We start from the raw sequence: 13,475 nt of genomic DNA on the forward strand, positions 1-13,475 counted from the left end.
CTGCAATGACTGCCAGACTGTCATTTAAAATCCCCTGATACTTCATGGAGTCAAAACATAACACATGACCACCAAATAGTTGGGAAATTGGTTCTTTTCTGTATATCCATTATTCTTTGATAATTATACAATAAATTCACCTTGAGATGCGTTCTCATCTAAACAGAGAACCTGGTTCTAATGTTTAACATCTATGGGTGTTTGTGGTTAGATGTATGAAAAGGCTTTCATAAAAAATAGTTTGCTGCCAGGAAGCTGGAATCTAGGAGTGGATATATAGAGATTTGTGCACCCCAAATTCTGAAAATCTCCAAACCTTACTGAAACTCTCTTACTAACAGTACCTGCAAGAAAAAGAAATTGTGTCCTATTCCAGGCAGATTGATTACAGCTCCCTTATTGCTTATAGTCTTTACCTTCTTACTTTGTGCCCTGACAGTGATTATGGACGTTTTCACATATTATATGCTGTTGCCTTATTTATGCATCTTTGTCTCATTTTATTTATTTAGTGTATTCGCTATTCCTTCTCATATTGATGAAATCTTAAGGGAATCTGTCCTCTGTGTCACCTCATATTTATACAGTGAAACAGGAGTTTTTGAGTGACTTTGCTTAAATATGTTAATAAATAAACATTAAAATGAGAGAAAAATGAGAAGGATGTACTTGATCAAGCTTAGGTTGCGAATTGCATAAGTACTTATTTAATACTTAACAAATCAAGAGTAATTTGTTGTGCATAAGAAACTTGTTAAACAATTTAGACTCTTAAAATACACTTTTAAATGTTTAAACATGTAGATGTCCCAAAGACTGTGCCATTACAACCACGTGAGGTTCTCCATAAACCATTAACACAATGCTGGAAGCACACAATTGTGTATTTGGATGTTTGGGATGAACTTGTACACTGTCTGCAAACCAGATCTCCTCAAACAACCTTCACATGTGTGTGTAATAGTAAAGAGGGGACACATCTAAAATGAGCCCAGTGGCTATGGTTGGTCAGGTGTTCACAAACATTTGGCCATAGTGTCCTGTTCACAACAGAATATCCAGATTTCTAAAATATTATGTTCAGTTATGAGGCCGTGTAATGGCTCATGTGCTATTTATTTATTTATTTATTTAAACTATTCCCGTCCCCATGTATGTGTACTGCAGCTCTAAGTGAAGTAAACATTCATTCATTCACTCATTTTCTACCGCTTATCCGAACTACCTCGGGTCACGGGGAGCCTGTGCCTATCTCAGGCGTCATCGGGCATCAAGGCAGGATACACCCTGGACGGAGTGCCAACCCATCGCAGGGCACACACACACACTCTCATTCACTCACGCAATCACACACTACGGACAATTTTCCAGAGATGCCAATCAACCTACCATGCATGTCTTTGGACTGGGGGAGGAAACCGGAGTACCCGGAGGGAACCCCCGAGGCACAGGGAGAACATGCAAACTCCACACACACAAGGTGGAGGAGGGAATCGAACCCCGACCCTGGAGGTGTGAGACGAACGTGCTGTGAAGTAAACATTTCAGCATAATATTGGCAGAATTAGATGTCCAAGATATCGCCTTACGAAAACCGAATCAGTGATTAACCTAGGAAGACATATAAAAAAAAAAAACATAAATAATTACTTCAGACAGAGGAATTATAAATATGGTTGATAGTGACTATCGAAAAAAGAAATAACTACAAAAGAATTTAAGACAGGCACATTTTAAAGTACCTAAGGTGGTCCTTGAAGTGTTGTTAGCTAAGCCACTCAGTGTGACTGTTGTTAAGGCCGCAGTTGAAGCTGTTCCTGCTCTTTGAATATTTTGGGTGAACAAAAATGTTGGGCACAGTTAGTCGACAGCTGAAAAGCCACCCGGCTGTAAGTATAACGAAACGCGACACAATATGAACCATCTGTTGGTGGTTTCTTGAGTTTTATTAGCTGCGATAAGATTAGCTGTCATGCTAACTACGGATTAGCTCGAAGGCTAAGGAAGCTAGCAAGGTGGTGAGGTCGCGAAATTAGTCCAGCTCGAGTGAGCACATTTATTTATTATGTAATGTTATATAATGCGATGTTTTTAAAACACCGAGCGGTTTTTATTTTAAATAAGAAGCTTGAAGAAAAATGTTTAAGAACCTGCAAAGTAAATAGTAACATTTGAAAAAACCGTCAATGTGACGGGCAGCTCTTAGGTTCTGAGGAAAAGTCATGTGAAGAAAGAAAAGTAAATGTTGTTAAACGTTTGGTTCATTCGGACTGTACAGCGTCGGATATGGTCATGGATCTGAATTTGTTTTCACAGCTGAATTAATGTAAGTTGTGTTAGCGACGCAGCTGAAAGCTAACATTGCTAAATGCTAGGACATAAAGGGCACTCAGGGTGTAAGCTGAGGTCAAAAAGTGGCGCAGGCAGCTGGTAGCTGTCTTCTAATCACATCTGTCTGTCTGTCTGTCTGCCACACACTGATGTGAGCAAGTACAACAGTCCAACTACATCACTTTTCCTGATCTAATTTGGCCACTAACTTCTCTAACATCGCACTAGGTCTCCGTGTTCTCAACTCTTTTCAAGGGGAAAGCAGTTGATGTCCAGATTAAAGACATCACAGATTAATTTGCCTATTATACTATACCATCATCAGGTGCATGTTAAACAGTTGCATGAAGAGAGAAGGTACTTTTATAATAGAATAGAGATTTTATAAGAATAGAAGATGATTAAAAGGTTTGCATCACTGGTCATGCCACAAAAGAGTAACTATGAGCGTGGTGAAAGAAATAAAAAAAAAAATCTAAAAAAAAGAATTTACTTACACAAGTGTTAGTAGACACACAACAGTGATTAGTGAATTGGAGCAGTGCAAGTTATGTCACCAGGATCATTGATGAATAGCGATTAGGTACAGTGGTAATGAGTTAATTGGTTTTGGTTAATGGTGATTAGTTGTTGGGAATAATGCTGTTTGCTGGTTAGTTGTTGGTAAACACAAAAAACTTTGGTGGTGACTGCAGGACAGCCTCTAACCTCTGCTCAAAAAGTTTTGTCGCTAGGTTTTTTTTAAAAATACAATTACTGTCAGTCTCTAAAAATAATCATATCTTGATTTTGAATTAACAGTTGTTAATTTTGCAATTAACAGAGAACAGATTTGCTGAAGCACATAATGTTGTCTTGTTGGATTCTATTAAATCGATTATTTGTTTTAGTAGAATAAACAGAACTCATTAAGAGTATTCTGCGATTAAAAACTCACCCAAATCGCTACTTTAAAAGATACTTTACAGAAAATTTAGAAGGAAAAATAAGTAATGCAGAATTGTTTGGCTTTATTTAGAACCTTATTCTGCACATAGCATCCCTAATGATGATTACACTTCATTTTCCCTTTTCTTTGTCCAATTAATGAGCTTAAAATACGAGCGCTGAATGGACGGCACAGACCTTTTAACAGCCTGAAGCTCATTACAAACTGATCATTTAGTTATTAGTTGTTAATAGTTCATTATAATTATACCTATATTACATATTTGTTTGTCTTTGTGACATTTAACTATCACACAACTTGATTAAAGCCTCTTTAAACAGCATGATCTGTACAGGAAGTGAGCAAAGGCAAGCTTTAAAAATAAAAACTTTTGTAATTTTGGTGTAAATGTATGAATGTATGCTATGCTAAATGTATGCTATAGTTTTAATGTGGGTATGTTCAAGCCTAGATCATTGAACATATTGCCTTCAGTGTTGTGGGAGTTTTAATCAACCACTTTCTGATCTCCTTTTTTTGTTAAACAGTATAAAATTCATGAAGGTCTATGAGGTGGATTGCAAAGTAAAATGACTACCTGCCTCTCTCCCTGTAGCTGATCCCTCTCTTTATCTTCATCGGAGGTGGCTGTACGATGTCTTTGAGTTATCTGGCAAGGCTGGCTCTCCGTAACCCAGACGTCTGGTAAGATCAACAGTGCCTCCAGGCTTAAATCTACGTTTCATCAACTTTCTATTTGTTAATGCATTAAATGGCTGATATCTGTTAACTGGAGGGAGCCCTTTTATATGACGGCATAAAATAAAAAGGCTTTTTACTAAAGGAATTAACTTTTATGTTTGCACTGTAAATCTACTCCTTGTTCCTCTTTTCAGAATGCCAGTAAGATGAACATTTAAGAGTCAAACCAAAACGTTCATCTGTCTCTGTAATGTTAATGAGCAATTTTACATGCTTCCTTTACTCTAATGAGTTTGGATGGTTGTTAGATTGCATCATTTTTTTTCTTGCGGTTAAAGGCATTAACGCTCCATCGAGCCTGTTTTTTCAAGCATGCCCTCATTACTCATTTATCCAATCATTCATCCACAGCTGGGACAAAGCAAACAACCCTGAACCCTGGAACAAACTGGGGCCCAACGATCAGTACAAGGTAGGAAGATGGAGGCTCACCTTTTTAATTAATTTGGGATTTTGTAATACCTTAAAATGTATTTTCAAAAATCCAAATGGTGTTAAAAAGGGTAGTATAATAAATCCGTATGAAAATGAAATGTGCGTTGCCTTACATTACGTTATAGATCTACTCACATCTCAGAAGTTTTGCTGCTGAGCTAAGTAGATCATTACGCTTATGTAAACTGAAAGCAAAGATTGGGGGCTCCTGAATGTGTGTAAGCCTTGCACTGTTGCCATGTTGCTTAAGGGGATCAAATTAAGAGTTCTGGCAGGAGCGAATGACCGTATCAGAACCCAATCTCCAGCCTTAATGAGTTTAATTCATTAAACCTTGCATTAGCTCATTTTATGCAAGCTCCGTTAGTAGTCACAAATCTAATCAAGCACTTGCCTTAATGTGAATTTGATACAGAGTTGAGTTAGACACTTAAACAGTGTTCGAAGTTATTGAATTTTCCAAAGATCTCGTTAAGGCAGCCAATTGTTTCTAAATTGGGAATTTAAAATTGTTTTTATTTGGTGCTTGTTTTTGTTCCTCAGTTTTTCACCGTGAACACGGACTACGCCAAACTGAAGAAGGATCGGCCTGACTTTTAAATCCATCGAGCTTGGAGAAGCCTCCCCTGCATGCTGCTGGACCAAAGGCTTGAGGAAAATGAAAATTAAAGAAGCATTTTCCCCCCTCCAGCTTTTTCCAACCCAACTTGAGAAAATGGATTTAACCACACAATATTGTCTGTAGTCATTTGCTAAGACCTTTTCATAAATTATTTGAATCAAAACTTTCCTTGTATTTTCTCATTCTTTGTGGTTATCTACAGCAACACAATAAAGGAGGCTTATCTCCCTTGTACAGAGAACATGATGCCTCTGGGTCGTGCTTGTTTGTGTGAGTTTGTCGGTCTCAAGTCTTTTAAAAGTGTCCCCGGTTTCTGAAGGCAGAAGTCAGAAAACTCATCCCTCTTAACTAATTAGCTTCACTGTTGTCATCCTGAATAGCTCCTGCTAGCATAACCTTTCAAAAAGTGCCAAGTAATGGCTGTGTTCCAGAAGATAGAATTGTACAGACAGACATTCCTGGAGTCCCTGCAGAAAGTCTGTAGTATTCTTAGCTCAGGGAGAAGAATTAGAGAAAAACCCTTCTCCTCCTCGGTCCCTTCCTGCTGTGGGATTGTGCTTTGGCATGTCCTGACTGCTGGCTGCTTCTATAATTAAACTCCTGAACCCTGTGCTTTGGATATTTTGTCTTGTCTTAAAGCCAGTCGTCGCTAAGGAAGTGCTTGACTGCATTTATTGTTAAATCTGTTGTGCTGTTCAATTACATGCAGTATTCCTGCTTCTGACACCAATGGGATTGTAATCCCATGAAATGTAAAATTGTATTAAGCTTAATGCTAACATACTGGGTACCCCTGTTTGTGCTGAATTCGGGTTACGGCCACAAATTCTTAACATTCATAACCTTTTGCATGTTTTAATGTATCCAAAAATAAACGCTTTTTTGCGTCAGTATGGTAAAAGTACTAGTCTTCTATAAAATAAAGGATACCGTGTAGAGTTAGTCGAATGATAAAAAAAAACTAGTGCCATTCCTAAAGGAGTCGCAATGAAACGATAAAACAAGTAGCTCTTTAACTGGATCCTCTTCATAGGAATGACATTTTTTTCCTGTGGTAAATGTCACTGGGTCGCGCTTCGCTTTTCTCAGACAAGCTCGTGCGTGGTGGAGGATGAGAAGCTTACGCGACGCCACCAAATGTCAAGAAGACACACTTTTAAAAACTTCACCTGCCCTCCCAAAGGTTATTAGCCTACTTGTTTTCATTGCTAATGAAAGAACAGTTATTTTTGTCTTTAGAGAGAAGAAAAAGTTTTTGATTATAGGCTTCAAGAAAAGATTTCTGACTTTAGAGCTGAAATATCCGAAAGGTTGGCAAACACAAGTAAACAGCTGCTTTTCCTTTCACATTACTTTTCAGCTTTTCAAAAAAAAAAAAGATTTAAAATGCTGCACCACCGGAATGGTGCAAAAATATGAGTATTACTTGTGATCCTTTTTTTCTCTTTAAACAAAAGTCTTTTAAACACGTTTCAGAGATCTCCTGGGTAATTGTCTCGTCTTGTACAGTCATTTAAGACTCCCACCGGCCTGAGCTGACAGCCGTGAGGTTTCAGGTGGCCAAAAATCAGCTATTTGGTGTCTGCTGGCTGTGAGGTGTCTGATAGGTCAGTCCAGGTGAGTCTCCATGACCTCTCATCACCACCTGACGACAGAGGGGTTTGTGTCATCATGGAGACAGTTGTGATGAGAAAAATAATGAGAGCATGAGGAGTACAGAGGTCCAGGAGTGCTGCAAATGGCCTGCTGCAGGTCACCAGAGGATCGATGTGGTCTGAAAATGTGCGCACATACACACACACACACACACACACCACATTACAACACCATTTGTAAAGTAGACTGCAAAGCCAATACAGGAGGGAGCTCTTTTAGATACCACACACTCAAAACCTTTGTCCATCTACTTTAGGGAATTGCGCTCCCTCTCTCTCTCTCTCTCTCTCTCTCTCACACACACACACACACGCACACAAACGTATACATGTAGTCTCTCAATCTCTCTCTCACACAAACACACATGTAGTCACTCACTTAGACACACATATACATGTATCTCTCTCTCTCTCTCTCTCTCTCTCTCTCTCTCACACACACACACACACTCATACACATATATACATACATAACTACATACTGTACATACATACATACATACACAGATACATACATACATACATACATACATACATACATACATACATACATACATACATACATACATACATGTGGTCTCTCAATCCCCCCCCCCCCCCCCCTCGCTCTCTCTCTCTTTCTCTCATTCACACAAACTGTCTCCCTGTCCTGTTAACTGGCAAGCCATATACTAGGTGCATGCATCAATAAGGAGGATCTATATCCATTTATCTGGACATGTTTTGACAGCTCCAAAGCCATCAGAGGTGAGATGGCAGCCAGATTAAATATTTAAAAGAGTCAACCTGGACCAGAATCAAGCCCAGTGCAGCTGTCAGTTAGGAATGAGATTAGACACACATCACTTTCCTGGTGAAAGACAAGTATGAAATATAGACTCATGTTTTATATCAGTTTAGGTTTTGTGTAGACACTGGACATTCCCGCATCTGTGATTTCTATCTATCCTCCATACACTGCCTTTCATAATCATACAGAAAGCCTGTTTACAGATCACCATCTTTATTGCAAAGATAAAGCAAGCTGGACCATAAACCCCTAATGCTCAGTGCTAATATAACAGCTGGCCATGCTAGTCTTAATCTGAACTTAACTGAACTTGGTTTTACTTGCTGAAGAGATGATTGACATGTGGCAGAGTTTCTGTCTTACAGGCCCCAAGTAATCAACTGCAAACTACAGGCACAAAATCTGACATGAGGCACAAAACACAGTGGGGCTTCTTTTGTAGGTAAATAATCAATGACCAACTGATTAAGTTATTTTCCATTAACAGCGTGTCCCCAACTCGTTTATTCCGCTTCGACCCTATTAATTTGCCACTACTACAATTTTTTTGCAGTCAAATTTTTTTAGATGTTCTATCCATTACTTAGTTATATTTAATGTGCTGAACTATCCCTGAAATGTCATGTTATTACTTTACATGGAGCTATAAACAATCAGTCCACCACCAACCATGTCTTGAAGTCATGTTAGACTTTACGTGCCTTTGACTTGAGGACATTCCTATGCCAGGAAAGTTAAAGTTAACACTTTACCTCTGACTGTTGTAAAGCACCGACACTGTATAGTCCTTCCATGAATGCTATATAAACACCTCATCACAGAAAAAGTCACCCAATCAACAATTTCACACTTTCTTAGTCTGAGATTTCTGAGATTTATCTTTATCTTTATCAGGCAGAACTGTCCACATTTAGGACATTACTCAACATCTTCTGACCAATGATATTTGAGAGCCGAACTACGCTGTTGTACAAAACACAAGCCATTACATTCCCCAAATTTGGCACAAATGTACAAAGGCCTGTGGCTCCTACATGGTTTGAGGTCAATACCCTTGACCATTTTGTATCCAACCATTTATTCACTTTCACCAGAAATCAGCCCGGTCTAATCTAATCTCGTGTTCTCTTTGGAGAACTCACAAACACTAATATCGCAAGACTTCTTTTGTGACTACACTTATAGTTTAATATCATTAAAGTAGTTTGTTCACCTTAAGAATGTTCCAGAGACGGTATTAAGCAACGGTGCCTGTGTGTATTTGGTTCAGGGCTCCGTGTTCTCTGGGTTTAAGGCTCCTCTGTTGGCTTTGGATTATTCTATCTCTCAGAATAGCAAGCTCTTATACAAGTGAGTGGATGGGCAAATATTAGCTGTGTGGAACATTCCTAGCCTTTCAATATTTTTTTTATCAGTTTTTTTTCCCCTTTTCATTAGACTTTGCTAAAGTAACAACTTATTACCAGAACTTGTACTCCCTTGTTACACTGGAAGATCAAGACTAGAAGATGCCACTGTTTTTTTTGGCAGCAGGTCTATCCACACAGATTCACAAGACTATGAAGTAATAACCCTTGTTTGTGCTGCCTAAGCTGCTTTGATATTGTTGAATATATTACATTATGAACAGTGACAGAAAAGGACTTGATCATAGTGGAACTTTTTTTGGGTTGCTTCATTCAGAGCAGATTTTGTGAGTACAGGTGGATTAAAGGCTTTTGATATGAATGATTTCATCACAACACTTCAGAATGAAAAGTTACAGAGATTTACATTTATGAATCTAAAATTGGCAAACTCAAGTTTACATCCTGCATTAGCATTCTGCATAATTTCTGGGCCAAAAGAAGGTCCTTTTTATTTTAAATCAAGTGGAGTTTTAATTGTTATTCCTTTATGTCTCTTGTAGACTAGTGATATGTTGCAATCGCTATCTGTTTAGATATTTGTATCTGATTTTGGCCTTCAGCTTGAATTAGTCAAGTCAAGTCAATAAGCTTTTATTGTCATTTCAACCATATATAGCTGTTACAGTACACAGTGAAATGAGACAACGTTTCTCCAGGTCCATGGAGCTACATAAAACAAAGACAGGGATAAGGACTTAGTAAGTTAGTCCTAGATACATAAAGTGCAACTGTGCAACCTGGTGCAAACAGTGCAGGACAAGACAGACAAAACAGTGCAGGACAAAAGACAAATTACAAAAAAAAAATTAAGACAATACAAAAAATACAATACACAAAAGAGAATAAACAGAAACAGTGCCGACCAGTGTAAATACTGTATGTTTAACAATATTGTGTGCAGTAATATTTTAATGAACACAGTTTCATAGCAGCAGGTCCCTGAGATAATGTAAAGAATTGTGCAAAACAGCAAAAGACTGAAATGTTAGATAGTATTATACAGATGTAATTAAGTGTGGTATTAAATTATTTTTGTGAAAATAATAAAGATGAACCCTATCACTTTGCCCCATGTCACCACTCCTCACCCCTAAACACCACTGAAAAATACCCCAGAGGTAGAAGTGCCAGCTCTATCAGCATGTCACAATTAAAGGCTGTAAATGCACTACACATCCTTATTGTGCAACAGAATCATATCGGATGCAGTGCAAGCTACTTTCTATAAACTACAGCTTGTGTTTCTACAAAAGAAAATTGAATTTCAACATCAATCAGAAGAATTGACAGAAAAATAAATTGAAAAGACGTTTTGTCATGATCCACTCAGCACTCAGTTTCCAGACATGAGTTGAAGAAGTCATCATATGACAACCGCCATTTTTACTACAGAAATGCCAGGAAGATATGGAGGAGAAAGGATATGTGAAGAAACTGAGATTTTTCTGCTACTTTCACATACACGCTTTGCCCATTGTTGAAACCTAATACACTAAATGTCTTGCTGGTGTGAATGAAATTTCTTTATTTTATCCTAAGCCTATGCAAAATTTAGCAAACTTCTATACGTTTTCTTTCAAGATAATAAAATTTCTGGCTGCAGCATTTTATACTTGAATATATGCTTTAATTTGATCTCGTTTCTTGAATACGAGATACTCACAATGCATATGTGTGTCATTTGTCATGAATGAGGTGAAAATATAGCTGCTTTTCAGGCACAGTGCAGAAGGAAGAATTGAGTTGAGGTGTGGATCCCATTCGAGAAACAATCCTGACTTTATCCTGCTTGGCGTGCTGCGAGTGACCTGAGATGAGTCTTGGATGATGTCTTTCTGGCATCAGCTCAATGGTGATGGCTGGTAGAGTCAAGTGCCATGTGGAAATGCTCACTTCTGATTGGATTATAAGCAGAACAAACTTGCAAGTGATTGGGTTATGCACCAGGCACAGCTTATGGATGATTGGGTTAGAGTGATTGATGGGCTTGAGTGTTGACAGCACTGCATATCTGTCTATCCAACTATCTATCTGTCTAAGGAAATTTAAAACCCTTTCTTCAATTAGAGAACATAACTATATTTTCATCTTGTCTATAAAAGGAAATTAACGTTTTACCTGTTTGTTACCAGTAAGCCCCAACCCTCAATATTCTGGGGCCAAAAAAACTAAAGATGAAAATCTATCTCAAAGTCTCTCTCTATTTCACAATATATCTAAAACATAAATATGACTTGGAATGGTAAGTTCTCAAATTGACTTTTTTTTGCGGTATTCTGTTGTATCTTTAGGGACTCCTAAGGTTCTATGTAAAACCCAACAACAGTGTTTTATTTTAAAAGGGTTAGAAACCTTTTTGGTACATTTACTCAACTATTGAACCCTTTATACACAGAAATAAAGGTACCACAATCTATTTTTCCTTTTCACTTGGTTTATATCTTTTATATGGTTTAACTTTAATAGTGAAATATTTCTTTTTAATCTGTTAAAGTATGTCCAGAAAGCCCCAGAACCAATCCACCCCGTTTCTTTCCCCAGTTTGGTCGCCTGCTAATTCCCATCCACCAGCCAGCTCTCCCAATGACACGATAGCTACCTACTGAATCAAAGCTTATACCCTCTTTCTCACAGACCAATCAACTGCATTATCAATTACAGAGTAAGAGCCGATGTTACCTGCATATACTTTTCTGCATACATGACCTCACAGATGCATGTGATTGGCTAGTGTCACTGTGGAGGAAATGGGAGGGAGTAACACCCCTCATCCAGAAAGCATACCCAACACTGGTCTCTTGATAAAGGCAGTTGTGGCTCTGGGTTAATGATCAGAAGGTCGGTGGTCATTGCTGGGCCCTTGAGCAAGGCTCTTAAACCTCTCTGCTTGAGGAGTGCTGTATCATGGACCACACTTCACTTTGACCCCAGCTTCCTTATAAGCTGGGATATGCTAAGAAACGAATTTCACTGTGCTGTAATGTATGCAGTGGTTGGCTGTGGCATTGTTGGGCAGTCAAATAATTCTCTGTTGCACCTCTTGGGAAAGATACGTATTAAAGGTAAAAAAAAATGTCTACTATTGATGGCACCAGACCAGCAACAAGGAAACAGTTGTGAATACAGTTTCTAACCTTTATTTATAAGAGTGCCTAAAGAAGCCTTAAAGAACTTTATCTCAGTGTATATATTTGTATTCTCTCTCTCTCTCTCTCTCTCTCTCTCTCTTTCTCTCTCTCTCTCTCTCTCTCTCTCTCTCTCTCTCTCTCTCTCTCTCTCTCTTTCTTTCTCTCTCTCTGTCTCTCTCTCTCTTCTCTCTCTCTCTCTCTCTCTCTCTCTCTCTCTCTCTCTCTCTCTCTCTCTCTCTCTCTGTCTCTCTCTCTTCTCTCTCTCTCTCTTCTCTCTCTCTCTCTCTCTCTCTCTCTCTCTCTCTCTCTCTCTCTCTCTCTCTCTCTCTCTCTCTCTCTCTCTCTCTCTCTCTTTCTCTCTCTCTCTCTCTCTCTCTCTCTCTCTCTCTCTCTCTCTCTCTCTCTCTCTCTCTCTCTCTCTCTCTCTCTCTCTCTCTCTCCCTCTCTCTCTCTCCCTCTCTCTCTTGCGGCATCTCGCCAATAAACTACACACACGCACACTTAGAAAAAGGTCAGCCGTGTCCCAGTAGTTTGCCGTGAAATATTGGTTGCTAAGGTCTCTATACAAATTCCATGATAAAAGCTGATTCCATGATTCATTCATTTGTACAGATTTTTTGCACAACCTTGATGCTGTTTGCATACAAGACATTCAATATTAAAAATTTAATTAAAAAAAGCTGTGTGAATTCGGTCATTTTGTTTCACTGCAGTGAATATTAGTGTTGATTTTCAGCGAGCCATTGAGCTTCCGAGGGAACATACTGTGGGAGTTAAATAGGGTTAAATCTCTCTTTGCTCTCTCAGAGAGCAACACAATAAACAGCCCCCCTTCTGCCTTCTTATCTATCCTAGCATCTGTGCTGGTGTTGATTGAAATCTCGTCCCCTCCCCACCACACCACACTCCACTTCTGTTCTTCATGCATAGTGGCATGCGAAAAGCAGGTCAAAATTTAAATAGCTGAAAATAGAACATCTGGCAGGGGCCTGTCGCTCAGCAGTGTGTAATGAAATATGGAAATGGAGGAGGGTGGTGAGGAGGGGGCGCTCTTCAAAGAACGCTGGAGCTTCTGCATGCCTTGTGCCCCCTTTCACGGGCATTCCGTCTCACCGCCTGTACTGCTTTCTCGCTGCACGTGCCTGGCATCCAGGTGCCCTGCTCTTTTGGCATCACCAGCTCGTTAGTGCCCGCAGGCTGGCAGAGTCGGCAGCTGGCATCATTAAACTTCAAACTCTAAGCCGCCGACCCGGGGTGCCACAGCACCAGGCTGAGACCGCCTGCTCATCCCATGCTGCCAGCAGCTGATTAGCGTCATGCTAATACAACTACAACCCTGCCACCTAAAACTCTGAGCCACCTTCAAACCCTCTAGTCATTATCTGAGTTTATATCTTAGATATATATATATATAT

General features: G+C 39.1%; 1 protein-coding gene across 1 annotated transcript; it reads left to right on the plus strand.

The window, feature by feature from the left end:
- The first annotated feature begins 1,729 nt into the window (after positions 1 to 1,729).
- On the plus strand, positions 1,730 to 5,319 carry ndufa4a (NDUFA4 mitochondrial complex associated a). Its single transcript, XM_060892907.1, has 4 exons — positions 1,730 to 1,889; positions 3,876 to 3,964; positions 4,373 to 4,433; positions 5,000 to 5,319. The coding sequence occupies exons 1-4, from the start codon at positions 1,848 to 1,850 to the stop codon at positions 5,054 to 5,056; spliced, it is 249 nt and encodes an 82-aa protein (XP_060748890.1). The 5' UTR covers positions 1,730 to 1,847; the 3' UTR covers positions 5,057 to 5,319.
- The last annotated feature ends 8,156 nt before the right edge of the window (positions 5,320 to 13,475 follow it).

This window comes from Tachysurus vachellii, chromosome 18, assembly GCF_030014155.1.
Source record: "Tachysurus vachellii isolate PV-2020 chromosome 18, HZAU_Pvac_v1, whole genome shotgun sequence".
NCBI classification, from domain to species: domain Eukaryota; kingdom Metazoa; phylum Chordata; class Actinopteri; order Siluriformes; family Bagridae; genus Tachysurus; species Tachysurus vachellii.

What these genes read in the sequence shown, in the direction of transcription:
- ndufa4a (XM_060892907.1), top strand. Translation starts at nt 1,848, where the DNA reads ATGTTGGGCACAGTTAGTCGACAGCTGAAAAGCCACCCGGCT. An exon ending in CTCCGTAACCCAGACGTCTG is followed by an intron (nt 3,965 to 4,372) that starts GTAAGATCAACA and finishes ATTCATCCACAG; the next exon opens with CTGGGACAAAGCAAACAACC. An exon ending in GGCCCAACGATCAGTACAAG is followed by an intron (nt 4,434 to 4,999) that starts GTAGGAAGATGG and finishes TTTGTTCCTCAG; the next exon opens with TTTTTCACCGTGAACACGGA.